This window comes from Scylla paramamosain, chromosome 17, assembly GCF_035594125.1.
Source record: "Scylla paramamosain isolate STU-SP2022 chromosome 17, ASM3559412v1, whole genome shotgun sequence".
In the NCBI taxonomy this organism is placed as follows: domain Eukaryota; kingdom Metazoa; phylum Arthropoda; class Malacostraca; order Decapoda; family Portunidae; genus Scylla; species Scylla paramamosain.
Window position 1 is genome coordinate 4,800,001 of NC_087167.1, and position 16,593 is coordinate 4,816,593.

Here is a 16,593-nt window from a genome sequence, read left to right on the forward strand (position 1 = left end):
CTCTCTCTCTCTCAGTTCATATCCGTGTACTTGCACAATAATCAATAACTAATTAACGATTAGGCAACCACTATTAAACACACACACACACACACACACACACACACACACACACACACACACACACACACACACACACACACACACAGCGTGACTTTCACTCTGCAATCCATCAGTCTCACGCCCTTGTTTCATTTTGGCGCCACCTGTGTCACTCCCGCCTGACCTTCTTTGTTGGGTCTATTCACCGCAAACTTTCTTTAAAATTTCTAAAAATCAATCACCGTGACGTGCTTGTGTACGGGGGCTTGTGCACGTACAGTGGCCCCAGGAAGCAACGTGACATAGTAGAAGTGAGATTTCTATCAATAAATCAAGCGGGTATTAACATCTAGGTTAATTAACTGGTTTGTATTAGGAGTTCCATAATAATCAAGAAAAAAACTAGTATACGATAAGTGTGCATAGCAACCAGATGATGCTATTTGTCTTATGTAAGTTAATGGACTGTTTTATATTAAGAATTCCGTATCAAAAGTAAAATCTGGTAAGCCACAGATGGAAATGGTAACCAGATGATGCTTTTTAATCTGAAACAATGTGCAGAATACGTCACCACTTGTCTGGGCAGCTGTATCCATCCCCCACTTCTCAATCTATACACACCACCAACTGATAAATCATAGTGGAATAAACAGAAGACTATGCTGGAGATCTATAAGTTTTGTCCGCCTGTATATCGCAAGAACCATCAGTCGAAAGGTTAGCGCAATAAGAAGTGCAGTGTAATGGCCGTGAGGTCCCGGGGCGTGTCACGTACAGGTCTGATTGCTGTGCTTTCACCTGTCATCGAGTGGCCAAAAATTACCAGCTTGTCATCTACACTTCCCGCACCTCCAGCTGTGATCTGAGTAGTGAAGCAGTGACGGTTGACGAGAGAGAGAGAGAGAGAGAGAGAGAGAGAGAGAGAGAGAGAGAGAGAGAGAGAGAGAGAGAGAGAGATACGCATAAAAATCATTAAAAACTCCTTCAAGTGATGCGGAATGTGGATATAATTGTTTTTCTAATGGAATCCCTTAAACAATACAAAAAAAAATATGCATACAAACAAAACTTCACAGGAATATTTAAAATCAACACTAATATCAAAGTTAATTCCATGCTGCCTTCCATCCCCACTCCTATCTCCCTACCCTGGCCGTTCCTCGTCCTTCCACCGCGCCATCCTCCCCCAACCCCCCACCCCCCTCCTTGCCCACCCGCCTGCCTGCAGCTGCCTCACCTTGGGTCTGCGCCAGGAGAACGTGAAGGGCGGCGTCTGGTGATAGGAAAACGGAGGTCTGCGTGGCTGGAAAGTCAGGGTCCTGCCACAGCTCTTTCCTTTCCGCGCACGCCGCCACCACTCGCGAGTACGCCATGGTGAGCCGCGCCCGCCGCCTGCTGCCTGCTGAAGAAGACACAGTACGGGGTTAGACATCACATAAGAACATAGGAAAACAAGAGCCGTTACGTGGCAATCGTTTGTGGCGTTTTTGTTAAGTTATTATGGTTTAATATGACGCAGATTCGAGAAGGGAGTCTACATTCTGGGTGAAGGCAAGATCAAAAGAACGAGATAGAGTTGGGAACACGGCCAAGAGAAGGATGTGTCAGGAAGGGATGGGAGACAATCACAGCCGAGAATCAGAGGTCGAGAATGGGTCACGATTCAAATTTCAAGGCTGGCTGAGAGAATATAGAGCGGATATGATAAGAAGAAATGATAGTAGAATAAATGGACTAGTGGTATCGTTATGCAGTCGGAGTTTTCTAAAATTTTCAAGTACATAAATGGAGTGGAACCTCAGGCAACGGAAGATAAAAGAATAGATGAATATAACTTAAAAACACATACGAACTACAATGCATTAGACTTTCGAGAAATCACGTAAGCGTAAAGACTGGATGGACTGGAATAGATCATTGTAACTAAAGTCTCGTTAGGTCACGGGAGCAGTAATTAAAACTATTAATAAAAAAAATGTGGTCCGAGTAGTTAATAATGCAAGAAACAAGCGCTTACATCACCATCGAAGGAGACAACTGTATATAGTAAGGGAAGTGTTAAGTTGCCCAATACGAATTAACACATGGACTAGTGAATTGCTTTATATTACGAGGACCAGCAGAGACCAAGAAAAAAAATGAATAAAAAACTGGGGGTGTGATAAGTGCAGGGACTTTGCCAGATACTACTGTTTTTTTTTTTAATCTAAGACTTCTCGTACAACGTAACTTTTACTGCTTCAGGTGACTGTAGCATACACTCTCTTCCTCGTCTTCTGCAACCAGACAGACACTCTCTCCCTCCCTCCCTTCCTTCCTTCCTCCCTCCGTTTTCTTTAAGGTTAATGGCCAGCGCTATTGTTTCACTTGACAAAAAATAAATAAATATATAAAAAAAAGTAGTAAAAAAAAAAAAATCTTGTATCTTGTATATACTAAACTACCCTTCGCGGCGCCATTATAATTCAAGCATTGTAAAAGAAAATATGTAAAGAAGTAAAAGAGAGACGGAGAGAGAGAGAGAGAGAGAGAGAGAGAGAGAGAGAGAGAGAGAGAGAGGAGAGAGAGAGAGAGAGAGAGAGAGAGAGAGAGGAGAGAGAGAGAGACAAAAAAAACGTCATCTTTCACAATCATAAGCATAAATTTTGACATTTTGCCTTGACCCGCCAATACCTCTCTCTCTCTCTCTCTCTCTCTCTCTCTCTCTCTCTCTCTCTCTCTCTCTCTCTCTCTCTCTCTCTCTCTCTCTCTCTCTCTTATAAGGAAATTACTCGGCTAAAGTTTCAATTCACAGCTGGAACATCGTCTCTCTCTCTCTCTCATCTCTCTCTCTCTCTCTCTCTCATTATAAGATGCATTTTATCACATACAGTCTCGTAATAGCCAACAAGTCTGCTGCTGTTTTGTTACTCCATTGTGTTCTTGATTGTATTCTTACTGTTGTATTTCCTGCTACTATTAGAAGAAGAATAAGAAAAAGAAGAAAAAGAAAAAAGAAAAAGAAGAAAAGACAAGAAGAAGAAGAAGGTAAGAAAACATCATCATCAATAACAACAACAACAACAACAACAACAACAACAACAACAACAACAACATATGGTCATCAATTCTTTTTGTTGATAAATTTCGTGTATCATTGGAATTGGTAAGTGATATTTTAATTGTCTATCTCTTTATCTGTAAGCGTCGTGTGTAGGTGTACATAGGTGTGGGGGAGAGGGAGAGAGAGAGAGAGAGAGATTCAACCTTGCAAATGTTGAAAAAAAAAATGAACAGATCGAAAAAAAAAGTTGGTAAAAAGAAAAAGATAAATTGTTAAAAAAATATATACATTCCTCTCTTGAGTTTGATAAAATACAGAAAAGAAAGAATAATTCATGACACACACATACACACACACACACACACACACACACACACACACATACGACACAATAAAAAAAAATGACGACTGACGACACACAATTCTTAACAAGCGAATGATTGAGTCACAAGGCCCTTAACTGTACACACAATACAATCTCTCTCTCTCTCTCTCTCTCTCTCTCTCTCTCTCTCTCTCTCTCTCTCTCTCTCTCTCTCTCTCTCTCTCTCTCTCTCTCTCTCTCTCTCTCTCCACACCTTGCCATAAATCGTGTGAGAGGATGAAGAGTCCTCACGATTCCTTCACATGGTAACCGGAAAACCTGTTCAAGATGACGAAGGAATGACTGAAAAATAATATGTGCATGAGTGACCAAACAGAGGATGAAAGATTTTTATTATTATATTAAGGAAGGGAAAAGTCGAGCGCCAAATGAAAACAGAAGCAGAGAGGATGAGACGTGAAATTGGCAGAACGGAGTGAAAACTTGACGGAATAAATTGATATTGATTACGGATATCTTAATATGGAAGATAATAACATGTTTAACTTTGCCACTGTTGCTGCCATTGCTGCTCCTGCTGCTGCTGCTACTACTACTACTACCACCACTACTACTACTACTATTACTACTACTACTACTACTACTACTGCAATAATAATAATAATAATAATAATAATAATAATAATAATAATAATAATATCACTGTCATCATTATCATCAACAACAAGAACAACAACAACAACAACAACAGCAACAACAAAACAGCGAGTCATGTTGAAGCAGGACAAAATAAACAAAGGAAAAAAAAGAAAGAAAGAAAGAGTAAAAAAAAAAAAGCGAAATGAATTGTAGCTGTCACCTTTGAAGAAAAACTTTCACACACACACACACACACACACACACACACACACACATACACACACACACACACACACACACACACACACACATGCACGCACACACACACACAGGTAATCACGCTCCATTAAATGTGTGACTAAGTCGTAGACAAGCACAGTCACGATCTGGGTCACGAGCGAGTCACACTGCAACAAATCATCGACAAATTCTATAACGTCCAAGAAATCGATTCCCTCACAAGTCCTCGTGCGAAGAAACCCTTGGTCAGAATTAAGATCAGCGAGTGAATTGCCACCAATCCTTTCACTGCAGATTACTTCAAGAGACAAGAGGTTATTGCTGCAGTATCACATGAGGGCAAGGGTACCAGGCTCACTGTTCCTTTCGTAATACAAATCGCACCTAAATGTTTTTTTTCTCAAATGGCTTATTATGTGTCTGATCTTGTAGTCCAGTGGAATGATGATAACTTACAAAATTCCACTGGTATGGTCATCCTTCGTTCGCGTTCTAAACACTTTCGTAATGTTCGCATGGGCGCAGAAAAAGAGAGGCATTATGAAGTTAATTTTGTCCTTCCTAGGCGACACCATCATCATCACCACCACCACCATCACTAGCCGTATTATGCCAACATGGAGATGAGAGTTATTATGTACAAGAAAATATGAAAAAAAGCAAAAGAGAGGGATAAATAGAAGATGGAAAGATAGAAGGGAGGAAGGAAGGAAGAAAAGAATAAAAAAAAATCCATTTCACGCAAAATCCACTTAAAACTTTCACAAAAAACTTTACTCCTCAAACCAGACAAACTTCCCTGCCTCCCACTCCACCTTGATAGACACTTCCTGCCACCTGCCCTCCCCTGATTTTAAGGAAATAATCAACATTTATCATTAAAAACTTATTAAAATGTTCACTGAAAGCTGCAAATATCTTCACACCTCCAGAACCAGACAAGAACGTTCGCCTCGTTTGTCTCACGCATCAATAACAAGCGCGTCCTGTCACCTGCCCTTACCTATGTAACAAATTCGAATGTAGGAAATAGGAGCACAGCAAAAATATTACGTACCATAACTAGGAGCTATCATAACTCAAAGAAGCACAGGAATAACACGATATAGCATAACCGAAAGCTATCATAACTAAAATAACCACGGAATTATGATCTACCATAACCGAAAGCTATAATGCCAAAATAAGCACGAAAAAAAATAGCGCTTACCGTAACCAAAATCGTAACCAAAATATATAAGGAAAAAAATCTATCGTAACCAAAAGAATTCGATATAATAAGCAAAAAAAAAAAAAAAATAGCACTTAACTAAAGAATCACAAGAAGAAAAAATGGAAAAAAAAATTGTACTTAACCAAGGGATCGCAAAAAAAAAAAAAAAAAAAAAAAAAAAAACTGGTTACCAAAGAATGACAAGCAAAAAAATAAATAAAATAAAATAAAATAAAATAAATAAATAAGTAAATAAATGACGCCTAACATGACAGAGGAACAGAAAATAAATAGATATACAAGTAAATATTGTAAATAGATAATACCTAAGAATCCCAAGGTTACAAAGAGGGAAGGATACAAGCACGATACGACCAAAGAATCATAAAAAGAAAAAAGAAAAAAAATCAAAATAATCATAACCAAAAAATGAATAAATAAATAAATAAATAAAATAGATAAATAAATAAACATGACTAAAAAAAATCACAGAAAAAACAGCAATTAACGTGAAAAAGAAGAGGAGGAAACAGTCAAATTAGCACTTAGCATAACCAAAAGAGGCACAGCATAAATAAATGAAATGTCACCAAAAGAACTACAATAAAACCACAACCTTAACATGACCCAATGCAATCAATACCATTATCTTTCTGCTTATGTACGTCATTTCTTCCTAGACCATAATTTCTACCATTTTCTAGTTACACTTTTTTTTTTTAGTACTATTTTATTTCATATTGTATTTTATTTATATTTCTTTATGGTACCAGATTTTTTTATTCTTTCCTCGAATATTATAGCGTCACCCAGGTGCTGTATTACTGTCGACTACAGAAAAATATGCTTCACTAAAAAGACACAACTTAAGTATTAACTTTAAACATCAAGAAAGCTGATACAATAGTAACTGTAAGTATTAGTAAATAGAAGCGACTTAATTAACCAACAGAGACAAAACAGAAGCACTTGATAATGTTAAGAAAAAGACTGACAACGTTGCAACAATAATTAATAGACAAATGTAAATTAATGAATCTAAAGAAGCAAGTCACGCGTGATTAAAAATGTTCAAAAGAAGAAAATGATGAGAAACAGCGGACAAAAAGCGACAAATGACACATTACAAATTCAAATAAGTTAAAACAAAGGAAACACACATTCGAAATACGAAAACACGAGATATCCAGTGAGATGAAACAAATTAAATGGCCTGGATGCATGATTACTTTATCGAATGCCACCACCTGCCACTAGGAGAGTATACGATGCGACGACACACACACACACACACACACACACACACACACAACAAACAAGAGAGTGTGAGGCAGTGATAACCATGTCACGATAAAGAGAACAGAGAATTTCCTTCTTATCAGATGTTTACGTGCTTTTGGGAATGAGAGAGAGAGAGAGAGAGAGAGAGAGAGAGAGAGAGAGAGAGAGAGAGAGAGAGAGAGAGAGAGAGAGAGAGAGAGAGCAGTATATTCCCCAGCCCACTAATTGCAACGTCGAACTGTCACCACCTCTGTGATACACGCGTAAATACAACAGCCCGCGGTGATGAAAGAAATGATGACAAATGTATCTCAGCACCATCATTACTCCAAATTAACTGTCAGGGCCGCGCAAACAGAGACACTTTCAAGATAACGACTACGGTGATGAAGGAGATAAGCGAGAATGCGTGCGGGGGATGAGAGAAAGGCGTGAAGGGTCTAGAGAGAGAGAGTTATAAAGAAAAGAGATGACTTGTTCCTGGCGCGTGACATCTGACCTCTGGCTCGCGATGAATTGGCGTCTTCGGATTTCCTGTGTTCCCTGTGTACATTGTGACCGCGCATGACAAGTGAAGTGAGGACGGTGTTGTCAGGGGGAAAGAAACGTGTGAGGTAATGGGAATCCCCCCACACGGAGCAGGAGTGGTTAAGTAAGTGGCCTGTTTTGAAACGCTTTTGGCTCTTATAAGAACTATTTTCAAAGGCCACAGGGATGATTAGTCGGTTTCGTATGCTGGTTTTCTTATTGTCCTTGTTAAATTATCGTTAGGATCATTAAAATACCAGTTTAAACTACAGTAATGTCAGCTGTGGTGTGTTAAAGGTGCGACAAGGCGCCGAAACACTTGAGACTACGGCTCATGTATATCACCCTTAACGTCGGTGGGTGGCGGAGCACTTAACATCCGTCTCCATCATGTTGGCTGTTGCTTCACTCTCGTCACTTCAACGTGACTTTCACGCAGTCTCTAAACACTCACGCGGAACATGGACTGAGTAACACAGACGTGATGAAGCGCTATTTACGGAACACACACACACACACACACACGCACGCAGTCCTTGTCTGTCACTTGGCAGGTTGAGGTTAAGCCGGGCCAGGTGAAAAGATTTCCGTTGAGTAGCGAGCAATTACTGTACTTCCTGAGCAAGAGAGGGGGCCAGGTGTTGTGTGAAGGTCTCAGCCTCGCCCATAGCCTGGACTGTAAAGGCTCCAGCTCACATCGGGAAAGTACAGCTGGCGGTCACGTAATCCTCAAGACAGTGCTAAATTACACAAACAGCGACACACCCACACGCACGCACGCGCACAATACGGATAAGAAGTCTATTAGGTAACAGCCATTAATATCGCACCAACGGCGTGACGAAGAAAAATCTTACAAAACTACGGAGGCACCAGAGCGACGCGCAGGCAACACAACACCGGCGTAATCGTGACGTGCAGATACTCGTGTCTAATACGCATTTTTTTGCTCCGCCGAAGACCGCTGCCATGCCCCAGTGAGCTCCTTCAGGCACTGCATCCATGGCCTAACCTTAATCTGTGCTGAGGCTCGGGAGTCTTAATGGTTTGCGAAAGTGAATCAGTTTATCTTTGTTCATTGTAAATCTTCCAGAATGAGTCGAGCAAGCAGTGCAGGGGACGCCTCTACAGTCTGTCATTAAGGCGTGCACATCACCAGACTCATTTTTCTCACGTCCTCTGGCGAAGTTCAATAACACTCTCTTATTTGAATGACTTAACCTTCTCACCGGTAAATATTTTTTTCCCATAATCCCCTCCAACTTTTTTTAAGCGTTTATTTTAGTCTGCAGTCTCTTATATTGTTATGTAGGCTAGATGGTACAATTAACCACCTATTCTCTCTCCTGTTTATGTACTCTAAATGTTTAAGAAAGAAGGGCCACAGCAGCAAAAGGGTTAACAATATCCACAGAGGTGCCACTCATCCCCTGGTTGCTCCGTGACTCAGGTCGAACCATCAATCAAGCCCCTTTTATTTCCACTTATTCTCTCCAAGGAATAATCATCCCTGAGAGTTTTTTGAATAAGCACTATAATTTACCTACATAACAAAGTCCTTCAGGGAATGAACTAACTAATATGACCTTTAAGACCGTATTCTGAAATGCTTTGAACTCTCATTAAGACTATTCAGAGCTCCCAGAGATGATTAGCGGGGTACACATGACTGTTCTTTCTCACTGACGCAGCAGAAGCTTTGTTACACCATCACTATAATCATGAAAACATTCTTCAAAACCCCAGCAGTCTACACAAGAGCCCGTTATTAAGTATTGGAAGTAAGGTATCAAAGTACTCGACAATGCATTCCTCCCTAGCAAGCCACGCACAGTGAGTCGTGTGGAAGCAATATAGTTCTCCACTACAAGACCAAGCTGTACCGCTACCAGCTAAACACCAGTCAGTCTTCCCACCAGACAACACACACACGTAGTACTTACACGTACTTACAGCCTCACACAACAGCCTCACACAGCAGATAGTGTGAGAAAAACTGGTGCTGGAAATAACTGGACGAGGCTATCACGTAGTATGGGTTTCACAAGGCAGCGACAAACCGCACTTGTGTCAGACGTAACGTGAGTGAGTGGCCGACAGTGCGGGACAGTCTGGCTCCTTACGCGTCTCTCGGAAGAAGGAAAACATCTCCAAGAACTGGGGACGTCCGCGGTGACTTGAATTACATCGGCAGTATTTTCTCTCCCAGTACGAGTCTTTTTGTCTGGAGTAAAGAACATTTTTCTCGCCTTTTTCCCTTCACTTTAAAACCTGTCTGCCGGAACTGAAGGAAAGGAGGTAAAAAAGAAGGTGGTGGTGATGGGGGAGGACGAGGAGGAGGAGGAGGAGGAGGAGGAGGAGAAAGACTATCAAACAGAAACAAGTCATACAACAATCGAAACCCGACACTCGCTACACACCATAACCAAGTAAGAAGAAAACGGTAGTGCTAAATTTTGTTTCCTCTCTTCAAAGGCAAAGAAAACGTAGATCAGGGATAGAACACCTGAATTTAAAGTTTCTCCGTGTTTGTGTCAAGTGAAAACATCCACCTGACATGAATTTCCAGTTATCTACGACTATTGGAGAGCTATTTTTCTATCTTTTTACCACTCATCACGTCCACCCTCATATTAGCGGTCGGGGCTCGAAGGTAAGCTGGTGTGGGGTGGTGTGGGGTGAAAACGCTGCCTGTGGGGGTGCTTACTAATAAGTGGTGGTGAGGTGCTGCTGTCTTGTTACTTATCACAGGTGCGCCCTCCGTCAAGGCTACCTACCCGTATGTGTGTGCGTGTGTATGTGTGTGTGTGTGTTGTTTAACTGGTATGATTCAAGGTCGCGATGTCCTGCCTCCAAATACAATACCACCGTATCAGACTGCGCACTATTTCTTTACGTCTGTACTTATTTGTACTTTACTGTATTATCTCCAGTAACAGGTTATTTTCCATCTCTTCCCTTGCTTAGATTGACGTGCGTTCCCCGCGTCAAGGCCACCTCTGTGTGTATGTATGTGTATGTGTGTGTATGTGTGTGTGTGTTTTCTTTCCTATGTAATTGGTGTTTAGAAAATATTGGATTATCCCCGCGTCAAGGCCACCTCTGTGTTTGTGTGTGTGTGTGTGTGTGTGTTTTCTTTCCTGTGTAATTGGTGTTTAGAAAATATTGGATTATATGATCGTTGCCATTATGTTTGGATTGTTTGCTTTGTACATGTTATATTCTATTTGTACACACACACGCACACACACACACACACGGCGCAGAGTCAAGAAACGCAAATTGCCTAAGAAAGTACGGTGGTGTTAAGCATACGAAGTGTCCTGAGGTACTGATACGCCAAGAGGGATGCAATGACCTCGCCGACTCCAACGCACTACACACACACACACACACACACACACGTCTATGTATATACAGTCACACTCACAAGGATGAACATACAATACACACTTTTGTAACGCCCATACATTCATAACAGCGATAATTTTTTTTTCTATTTCTTACTTTTGAGTCTTTTTATATACTTTCCATAACCACACTTTTTTTTCTTGTTACTTATACTTTTTTTTTTTTTATATATTACCTTCTTTCTCTCTTCCTTTTATTGCTGTTCATTTCTCATATCACCGTCACATGTCCTTCAAAGCGAAACTCTATTACTATTACTACTACTATTCCCGCTCTTACTCCCTCCGCTACTACTACTATAACCATCACTACTGCTACAACTGTCATTACCACAACCACAACTAGGCCGCTGCTACAACCCTTCCTTCCCCTGCAGGGTAACAAAAGCTGTCTCCGTCATGGTGCGCCGCCAGGTACAGCACACACACACACACACACACACACACACACACTCTGGACATATTCTGAAATACTTCTGGCCACATCTTCACTACATTCAAATAAGCTTTAGTTGAAGTCACATGGGTTTTTTTAAGGGTGTCTGTGGTTCTAGTGACATATTAACAGCATCTCTACATTACTGAAAGGAGAAACACTCTTGGAAGCCAGACTAATCATCTTTTCTTGGCCTTTGAAAATAGTCGTGGTGAGAAAGCAAAGAGTTTCAGAGCACGAGCCCCTGCCTCAGACCTGCACCACCACCGCGGCCTCACAGCAGCCATCACCCCTCAATCCTACGATGTCATTCCGCCAAGTTACTCAAGAAATGGCACAGATGCGTGTTAAGGTGGGTCCGGTTAGTGATTTCATGAAGTAAAGTGAGTTTCATGTTTCTAAATCGAATAGGAATTAATAGAGTCGTACGTAAGAAAGTTATACAGTTAAAGTGCGTTTTCTGGCAAATTTTGAAAATCGTCTTTCTGCATTGAGCTCCTCTTAATAATAGACTAGTGATTTTTTTTTTTTCTAAGAGCTCCGTAGACGAAGAAGAAATGGTGATATAACGAGTGGAGGTAGTTGTCTGACACTTTTTTTGTTTTTTATTGTTGTTCTTGTCTAAAACCCTTTATAGAAAATGACATCACAAATGTGGGCAGCTGTACGTACATACATACCAACAAACAAACATGCATGCATACATACATACATACCTAACCACCACTGCCACCGCAAATGCAATCACCACACATCCTTGTCATCGAAGCTACATAGACATTACAGCAAACAACTCCCCATTGAAGAATATAATGATATGATAGTAATTTCCTCACCACCACCGCCGCCACCACCACCACCACTGCTTACACCACTATTCCCACCACCACCACCACCATCACCACCACCACCAACAACAACACCGAAAAAAAAAATAAATAAATAAATAAACTATGTACTGTGCATATTACAAAATCCATTTATCTTACAATCGGCCAATAATTTGAAACCCTTCGTTATCTTGTCCTCTCAATAAGAAATATCCTCTTAAGTCACATAGATAATTATTTTTTATCGAATGTAGAAGTTGCCTAAAGAAAAAAAAAAAGTATTGGTGCAAATAATGCGCCAATGGCCGTGAAAGTCATCCCAATAACAATATTTCAAGGAAAACCAACAAGAAATATATCAATGTAACGTTTAAATTTGAAGGAAAATGACGTCACTGCAAAACGCTTCGTGATTGGTGGTGACGTCAGTGTTCACCTTGGGTAGGCGGGAGAGATGAACGTACGTGTGGGCGTCTGTGAAGGAACAGTTCACCAGCTCGAGTATGTCTAAGGAACGGGCGGAAAAGTATCATTGGTGTTAAGTGGCAATGTATAATAATACTGGCAAGACAACATCTGGCAAAATATTAGTCGGGTGTTCTTCTCCACTGACGATGCGGAATCCTTGCAGAACTATCAATAAAAACCCCGAAAATGTATTTGAAATTCCCTAGTAACATCCACCGGAGACTGTTGAAAGTAGTCGAGGAAAGACGCCCTTGCAGACTTGCGTTATTTGTCCGCAGCTACGAAAAATTCCAGTACACAACACATCTAGACACCAACATGTGACAGTTGTTCCGCAACATTATTAAGTCTGCACTGATGGCGTCACAATCTTAAACGTTACACTTCCTCCGTTAAAGATACCCGTACGTAACACACACACACACACACACAGACACACACCATAATCACCAGCAAGGAATCGGGCAAGGTGCAGTAGAGTAAAGGGCACCCGAATAACCTGAACAGCGGCACTAATAAATTCACCCACTCAATTTCACCGCGGCACAGGATGGTGATGCTGGATACTGACTAGATGACTTCGCTTTTACTTTCAGCCTTAGCATCACCAACGCACTGACCATCATGAGTGGTGCATCTGAACGTAATTGAGTAGCATAAGGGATAATACCAAGTTTGATGTAGGTGAGATTCTTATGGTTAGTTATCAGGGTAGGGCTTGAAATATGCGTTTAAAATTGATGGAGGTGCAGTAACGAGAGATAGGAAGCCATTAGTTATCAAACAGGGTGGTAGATGACTGGAATGGACGTATTAATCAGGTTGTTAGGGCAGTTGGACTGGATAAGTAGACATAGAGACTGCCACGCATAAGCCAACTGACTTCTTACAGCTTCCGTCATGTTCTTAGTATTCATATAACTTAAATAACCCACACATCAACTCACCCGTCCTGGTGCAGTCAATATGGAACCGTAAGAGAAGACTGGACAAGTGTGTGGCCGAGATGATGCACACATACTGGCATCTTACAACTTTTCATAACCCTGCTTACCTCTCGAGCTGCCTCCTTCCACGAATGGGGTTATTTTGAGCGCTGCAGCTAACAATAGGGGCAATCACGTGGAAGGGTATTCTGGAGACCCGCGGGACAACAGCGCATCAAGGCAACACTAGCCTCTGCCACATAAGGACTGCCGTTGATTGAATTATTATTGAGGTCAATTTAAGTGATGGTTGTCTCTCCTCCCTCCCTCCCTCCCTCCCTCCCTCTTTCTCCCCCGAACCCTCTCTAAACCACAATGCAAGAGTCAGCATTCCACCACTACCACCACCACTATCACCACGACTAGTATAGGGGAAGATAGACACCACCGCCACCACCACTACCATAATAACAGCAACAACAACAACAAAATGAGGCCAGCAGAGCGTCGCTTCCCTTAGAGGAGGCAAGCACGAAAAGGAAATAAATGATTGGGAATTAGTTAATGAAAGCTGCGTAAAAACACTTATTTTATTTATTTATTTATTTTATTTTATTTTTTTTTTGTGATGCGGCAGAACCACCTAACCTATAAACTACGTGCTGGAAAGATTACACAGCCATTAGCTACTATTCTTAATTTTCCTTTGTTGTTGGTATTATTATTGTTGTTGTTGTTGTTGTCGTTGTTGTTGTTGATGTTGTTGCTGTTGTCACTTCAGCCGTCCTAACAGCTTTTAGTCTAAGATTACTCTAGTTACGTTAGGTTAGGCTACACTAGTTTAGATTAGATTAGGTTATCATGCTAGATCAGGTAATCTAACCTAACCTATTGTGATCCACACACAAAAAAAAAAAAAAAAAAAATAGCCGGGGCTTGGTAAGGTAAGGTTAGGTGACATTACGGCACATTAAGAGTATGGTAACCTAACCTAACCACCTATTTTAGTCCATCCCCTCCCCCCCTTCCCCCTCCACACACACACACACACACACACACACACACACACACACACACGATCCTTAAACGTATTTACTCGTATTATCAATATTGTTTCCCTTACTAACTGCACTAAACTACTCATTCCTTCCCGTAGTTTCTTTCCTATCGATCGCATCCTGTCTATATTATACCCACTGTTATTATCACCACAGTAAAAAAAAAAAAATGGTAAAAGCAGACTGTCTTCCATCCTTTTGTGTTCAGTCTGGTTATGAGATCCGGGACAGCAGGGGGAGAGAGGAAGGGAGGGAGAGAGGGAGCGAGAGGGGAATGGAAGGAGGGGTGAAGGAACTCGAGACAGAGAGAGAGAGAGAGAGAGAGAGAGAGAGAGAGAGAGAGAGAGAATCATCGGGTCATTTCGTAAGCCTTTCCCAAACCACACAGTAATTCACCAACAAGGAAAATTATGTCAATTGGCACACACACACACACACACACACACACACACACAATAGTCTACTCAAGAAAATTACTCGCTTATTAAACAGAGAGAGAGAGAGTGTGTGTGTGTGTGTGTGTGTGTGTTGGTGTAGGGTGGATGGGCGTGTATTTGTGCTAATCAGTCGCCAGGAAAGATCATCTCTCGTCTACCTGTGAGTCACCTGTTAAATGTCACTATATTCCTCACATTCCGAATCACATGATCACCTGCCAAGTTTTAGGGAATGAATCAACAGTGTGTGAAGAGGACGAGGTTGTGCGCTCCACTTCAAATTCAAAGCCACTCTATATAATGTACTTCGACTGGAAAAAAGAAAAAAAAAACTATAAAATATTTAGCATACATCACACACCTTCCGCATCCGTACAATGAACGTAGCACCAGAAGTTGATTACTGGATTAAGGGGAAGTACTGATTCATAACGTAAGTAAACCATGTCTCGAAACAGCGAAGAGTGAATCGAAAAACGAAGCAACAGGGAGTTATCTCGAGTCATTACTATCATCATAAAGGAGGTTACAAAACTATGTAATTAAAATGACCATCACAGTGCCTTTTAATCACCTGGTAATACTAATTTGTTTTATCCTTCCTGTTCCTCCTCCTCCTCCTCCTCCTCCTCCTCCTCCTCCCACATCAAGCACTTCACGCATCAAGGAAAGGAGGATTTGAGTCACATTATTCACGGCAGATTTAAACATTGTCCTGTCACACGGACTATCTCAAGTTTTAATTTATGAAGAGGAAAAAAATTGGTCTATAATCAGTAATCCAATTTAACCCGGCTTCAAGTCAATACCAGTTCCACCGTGTGTGTGTGTGTGTGTGTGTGCGCTGACCACAACAGAAGTGACTCATTGTCTGGAAAGGGGCGGGACCTGCGACTGACCCTTGCACGCACACACGCAAACCTCAATTCATTTTTGTGTGTGACTTGTACGGTACACTTCCCAAGCTCCTGAGGTCCGATAAAGAAAAAAAATAATAAATAAATAAAGATATAAATAAAAACAGGATACCAAGAGATTTTACATGCGCAATAAACTCAATTGAATATGTAATAACAAACAAAAACATTCAAGTTCCATAATAAATCACGAAGAAAAACAAGAAGGCATATTTTATTGGAAATTTTCCTCTACTATATTTACATAAATTTCCTATGAAGCATGGCTGCTCTCCCTTCACTCAACACACACACACACACACACACACACACACACTGAACCTAAATTTCCGCAGCGTTGGAAATCACTTCAGACAACCACAATCAGCCAGGTTTCCCTCGCACGCCACTCCACTCCGACATGCGAGGGTGGTACAGGGTGGCGCGGCGAGGCGAGGCGAGGCAGCGAGGAGGTGAGGCGAGGGTTTCTGTACCGCACATCAACCCAAGAAAAGGAGGAGGAGCAGAAGCAGGAGGACGCTAAAATAAATTCGAATCCCGAGTGAAAGTTTCCAGCGAGCAACGACCCCACCCGCCAGCCAGCCAGCCAGCCAACCAGCCAGCTTGCCTCTTGCCTGCCCGCGCGCCCACCTGTCTATCTGTCTACTTGCCTTTCTGCCCTGCCGCCCACCTCAATACCACCACCATCACCATTGCCTCGGTCTGCTTGTCTGTATATCTTGTCTGTTTATCTGCTATCTACCCACCTATCTATCTATCTATCTATCTCTTAGTTGCTCGTATCTCCTCACGTTCAA

General features: G+C 41.5%; 1 protein-coding gene across 1 annotated transcript in view; it reads right to left on the bottom strand.

Annotated features, from left to right (window-relative positions):
* LOC135108351 (calpain-C-like) overlaps positions 1-16,593 on the bottom strand; it is a 60,377-nt gene that overhangs the window by 32,093 nt on the left and 11,691 nt on the right. Inside the window, 2 exon segments of the mRNA XM_064019238.1 lie at positions 1,283-1,327; positions 1,329-1,447. Coding sequence (XP_063875308.1) covers positions 1,283-1,327; positions 1,329-1,418 — 135 coding nt within the window. The 5' untranslated portion in view covers positions 1,419-1,447.